The sequence below is a fragment of the Ananas comosus genome, linkage group 13 (assembly GCF_001540865.1).
Source record: "Ananas comosus cultivar F153 linkage group 13, ASM154086v1, whole genome shotgun sequence".
NCBI lineage: Eukaryota > Viridiplantae > Streptophyta > Magnoliopsida > Poales > Bromeliaceae > Ananas > Ananas comosus.
In genome coordinates this window covers 10,545,262-10,550,771 of record NC_033633.1, presented here as the reverse complement: position 1 = coordinate 10,550,771, position 5,510 = coordinate 10,545,262, and the positions used below count along the sequence as shown (strand labels likewise).

The following is a 5,510-nucleotide window of genomic DNA, read 5'->3' as shown; positions in this document are numbered from 1 at the left end:
TGACATGACCCTTCCATGGCACTGACATGGTGCTGACGTGACATTTTTCGTCAATTTTAACAGCTATCTAAAGGCTGGGACTTAATTGAAATGAAATTAAGAGATTAGGAACTTATTTACACAAAAAAAGGTTGGAGACCAAATTGAAAAATAGTGTAAAGGTTAGGGACCATTGGTGTAATTAACCCAAAGTTTTAGCCCTAAGCATGCCAGGACTAGAATAGTCCTACAATGGATGATGCCCTGAAAAGTGGGTGTCACACTAATTTTGTGGACAGAGTTAATTATACACAAAATACTCTCATAAAGTGGGCTCTCTAGATCAAACAAAAACCGTTCTGTGTTTATTTTAGGGTTAATTTTATATAAGTCCTTGCAAACAAAGTGAATAACAAATATATTCTTATAAAATTTAATTTTCATATGTTGTTCCTATAAAAGTCCTGATGTTTACAAATATGTCCATGCCTTTAGAGGAATATATTTGTGATGACAAAATTGAAAATATAAACAGTTCTCTAACGATAACAAATTAAAAGGACATATTTAAAATATTAGAACTTTTATAAAAATAACATATGAAATTTGAACTTTATAAAAATATATTTATCATTTACTATATTTGCCGGGAGCCGTATAAAATTAACTTATATGACGCAAATTTTAAAACTCTCTAAACAATAAATGAAATGATCTTGCCTTGGAGACTGCCCGTCCCCACCAAATTTAGTCCCCACCTAAAAAAAAAAAAAAAAAAGAAAAAAAAAGAAAAAAAAGAAAACCAAGTTCCCAACCCCATGTTCAATCCCCAATATATATACACCTCCCCTCCCATTTCTCTCCCTCTCATCATGCACCCACAACAATCCCACCACTATCTCTCTCTTTCTCTCTCTAAGATATGGTTGTGGGAGACCAAACTCAAAAGCACACTACACTTGCTGAGGTACTTACTCCTAACATTCTCCTCCTTTATTAAAGTCTCAACTTTTTTTCTTTTTCTTCTGTTTTTTTGCTGCAACAAGAATCAAAAATAAGTTTCTTAATAATAATTCTAATAACAACAACAACAATAATAGTAATAATAATAATAAGATGTTGTTGTTGTTACAGGTGTTAGAGGAGATTGTGAAAATGAAGGAAATAGGAGCCCCCGTAACAGCCATCAACTTACTGGGCTACTGCAAGAGCATGGTCTCAGTGATGTGCCTGGGCCGGCTCGGCCGCGTCGAGCTCGCGGGCGGGGCGTTGGCCGTCGGCTTTGCGAACGTCACCGGCTACTCCGTCCTCTCTGGCCTCGCCCTCGGCATCGAGCCCATCTGCGCCCAGGCCTTCGGCTCCGGCAACCCCGCCCTCGCCGCCCGCGCCCTCCGCCGCGCATTCGCCCTCCTCCTCGCTGCCGCCATTCCAATTTCCGTCCTCTGGGTGTCACTCCACCCTCTCCTCCTCGCACTCCGCCAGGACCCTGCCGTCGCAGCTGTCGCGGCACGGTTCATCCGTTTCGCCCTCCCTGACCTCCTCGCCGCCGCCTTTCTTTCCCCGGTGCGCATCTATCTCCGCACCGAGGGCGCGGGAAACCCGCCCCGCCGGCTCATGTGGTGCACGTGCCTCGCGGTCGCCGGCCACGTCCCCCTCTCGCTCTTCCTCGGCTCTGCATTCGACGTCGCCGGCGTTGCCGCCGCGACGTCGATATCGAGCATCAACCTCCTTGTAGCTCTTTATCTTTGCTCTCTTTTCGCCTCTCCGCTGCAACCGCAATCCCCGAAGCTGCAGCAGCTGCAGCAGAAGCAGCAGCAGCAGCAGGCAGTAGGCGCAGAGTGGGCCGCGCTCCTCCGGCTGGCGGTGCCGAGCTGCTTCGCGGTCTGCCTAGAGTGGTGGTGGTACGAGCTCATGACGATCGCCGCCGGATACCTCAGCCGGCCCCACGTCGCGCTCGCTGCCGCCGCCATCGTCATACAGACGACGTCACTGATGTACACTGTCCCGACCACCCTTGCCGCCGCCGCGTCGGCGCGTGTCGGGAACGAGCTCGGGGCGGGCCGGCCCGATAAGGCCCGATTGGCGGCCTTGGTATCCGTAGGCCTCGCTTTCGCGGGCTCCGGCCTAGGCCTATCGTGGGCCGTGCTGGGCCGGCATGCATGGGCCCGGGTGTTCACCATGGACCGTGACGTGCTTGCGCTTGCCGCCACCGCCCTGCCGGTCGTCGGGCTCTGCGAGCTCGCCAATTGCCCGCAGACCGCCGGATGCGGGGTGCTCCGCGGGACGGCCCGGCCCGGCACGGCCGCCGTCATCAACCTCATGGCGTTCTACGGCGTCGGTGCTCCCGTCGCCGGGGCCTTGGCCTTTGGGCTAGGTATGGGCTTCGTGGGCCTCATTCTTGGGCTTTTAGCGGCCCAAATAGCGTGCGCTATATTGGTGGGCTACGTTGTTTTTCGGACCGATTGGGAGGTCGAGGCCTTAAAGGCCGTGGACTTGGTGGGCCCGACGGTCGCAACAATTGAGGCCCAGGAAGAATGTGGACTCTTCCTAGCTTAAGTGGGTTTTTTTTTTTTGTTAAATCAAATTTGTATTTTAGGATCTATGACATTGGAATATTTGAATTATAGATGTGTGTGTGTGTGTGTGTGTGTGTGTGTGTGTATATAGTAGTGTATGTTCAGGTTTGTATATCACATAATGCATATTTTATTGCAGGATGATTCTCAGTTTGATGTTTAAAAAAATTTTAAATTAATTTATTTGGCCCCCTAAATCTTCATTAATTATCAACTCTTATTTATCTACTTTGTACTAAAAAAAAATAAAAAGAGAGAAACAAGGAAAGAGAGAAAGAAAGAAAGAAAAAAACTGTATCAATTACTACATTGCCTAACTTTTTTATTTTGTTCTCATTCGAAATAGATGTTCTGGCTCAGAGAGGTCAGCATCTTACTCTTTAGCGGGAGACCAGATTGGAGCCAAGTCATGTTCGAATGGCGAGAAGCGGCGCGGGTTGGGCTGAGTCATACTTTAAGTGGCATGAGACTGATTAGGCTGAGTCTTTTTTTTTTTTCTTTTTTTTTTCTTTTTTTGAGAGAGAGAGAGATAGGTAGCACACTAGCCGCCTCGTTTATTTTATTTTAGAAGTAAACTTAGCAAGAAATGTGAATCAACTAAGATTCGAACTTGCGACTTCGGGTACCAACCATCAAGCCCTTTACCACCTGCTCTAGGAACGGTCGGTACGCTTTAAATGTGTATTTCTAATAGTTCGATCTGTTGGGATTAATTGTTTATGCCAACAATTCGACAGGATGTAGATGAGTAATCTCTTTAGCAAACACATCTGTTGTAGTTTTTCCAAATAAAATCTAGCTCTTCTTTGATCTATGTGCTGAGCTTGTGCGAATCTTAAAGCAACATGAATATTATGGAAGGTCCCCTAATAATTTTTGATTCTTGTACTAACTCTACTTCCTTCAATACATAAACAGATGCAACTTAAACAGTTTTGACTGAATCATTGGAGTGAAAGTGGAGAGGATGAAGTCGTTTTCGGTCGAAAATAGTCGCTTTATCTGTTTAGTTCACCCTAATAAAATTACACTCAAAACTCGAGTTATCCAAAACAGCATAAATGACTTTAGAAGAGTGGTGAAAGAAAAAAAATAAAAAAATAATATAATGGATAATGCTAATTACATTACATATATTTGATACTTATTATTTTTTTATTTACCTTAAATGTCTATATTGTGATGGAAATCGATTAGTTAAGTATTAGAATCTCTTCGTTTAGTTTGCACATTTAAATTATGATAAAAATTGATTAGTTGAGCATTAATTTTTTTTACTCTATGATTTTACCTTTTGTCTTATTATAATTTATATATAAAAACTAATTTACTTGTTTTAGATTACATTTTTTTGATCATATCGGAATACAATTTTACATTTTTTATTTATTAAATTATTACTTATTATTTATCATGTTATTTATTACTTATATATAAATTATAATTTTACATCGTTCACTTCCTATCAAACAAACAATAAAAATTGGAGAAATTTCACTTTCACAATTATGAAAACAAACAGCGAAAAAAAAGTAATTCTCATCCGAACTCTATTTCAATTCAAATCCATTTGAACTCTAATTTAACCCAAAATTTACTTTCAATGAAACAAACAGATCCTAAATCTCCCCGAACCCTAACCTAACCAAAACCGATCGACCTTGGTTCGGACTCACGTCGGGCCGGGCCGGGCCGAGCTGGGCCGAGTTGGAAAGTTTTCCGCAATCAAAAGGGTGAAATTTGTTCTTTATAGCTTTAATTTTTGTTGAGCGCAGAAATTACAGTTGATGGTTGTTTGATACATGAACAAATTAGGGCTCAATTGTGAGTGAAATTTGGGCTCGTTTTTATTAGATTGAACTGAATTAGAACCCAATCAGCGTAGAGGATGCACCACATGCAAGTGAATCACTCTTACTTTTAGAGATGTCAACTGGTCAGATCTGGGGGTGGATTTTTCAAAACCTGAACTGAAAATTCATATCCGAAATCAAATCCGACGGATTTTAAAAATATATAAAATTTGATTTCTAAATACTTCAAATGGTATAGATCATGTTCAACGGTGCCGATCATCAATTTGGAGGCTTCATCATCGAAAACAAATTGGTGGCAAAGAAGTGACCGGATTTTGCTTCGATTAGTATTCTATTAACTAATATATATATATATATATATATATATTATATATATATATTAGAGAGAGAGAGAGGAGAGAGAGAGATGAAGCTTAACTTATATATATATATAGAGAGAGGAGAGGAGAGAGAGAGAGAGAGAGAGAGAGAGAGGAGAGAGGAGGAGAGGGAGAGAGAGAGAGAGAGAGAGAGAGAGTGAGCTAGAAATACTATCGATAGCAAACCAGTACTTTTGCACCCATTTGTTTCGATGATGGAGCTTCCAAATCGACGATCAGCATCGTCGAACATGAATTACCACTTGAAGTTGTTAGAAAGCAAATTTAAATCTTTTTGACATCATTTGCCTAATTATCAAAGGGTTTCAAAATTTGTAATTTTAATGGTCGATATGAGACGTTTTCTCGTTTAAGGCGTAGAGATATCCAAATCAATTGAATTTTTGTTAAAAATTCTTTAAACCACTTAAAACAAGATCTTACTCTTGATCTTGATTACAAGACTCCTAGCATCATTTTTTTAAGAATATTCATTTTCAGCCGTTCATTTTTGTGTCCACTCGATGGATAAGAGAACAATATCAAAATGTATGAATTTGATTTCTAAATACTTCAAATGTATAGATCATGTTTAACGGTACCGATCATCAATTTGGAGGCTCCATCATCGAAAAACAAATGGGTGGCAAAAGTGACGGTTTGTATCGATAGTATTCTAGCTCAACTTATATATATATATATATATTATATATTATATATATATATACACACAGAGAGAAGAGAGAGAGAGTCCGGCTGGGATACTATCGATAGCACAA

General features: G+C 41.1%; 1 protein-coding gene across 1 annotated transcript; it reads left to right on the top strand.

The window, feature by feature from the left end:
• On the top strand, positions 855-2,688 carry LOC109719639 (protein DETOXIFICATION 55). The gene is made up of 2 exons (XM_020246415.1): positions 855-946; positions 1,114-2,688. Exons 1-2 carry the CDS (start codon positions 902-904, stop codon positions 2,533-2,535), a joined length of 1,467 nt encoding a protein of 488 aa, XP_020102004.1. The 5' UTR covers positions 855-901; the 3' UTR covers positions 2,536-2,688.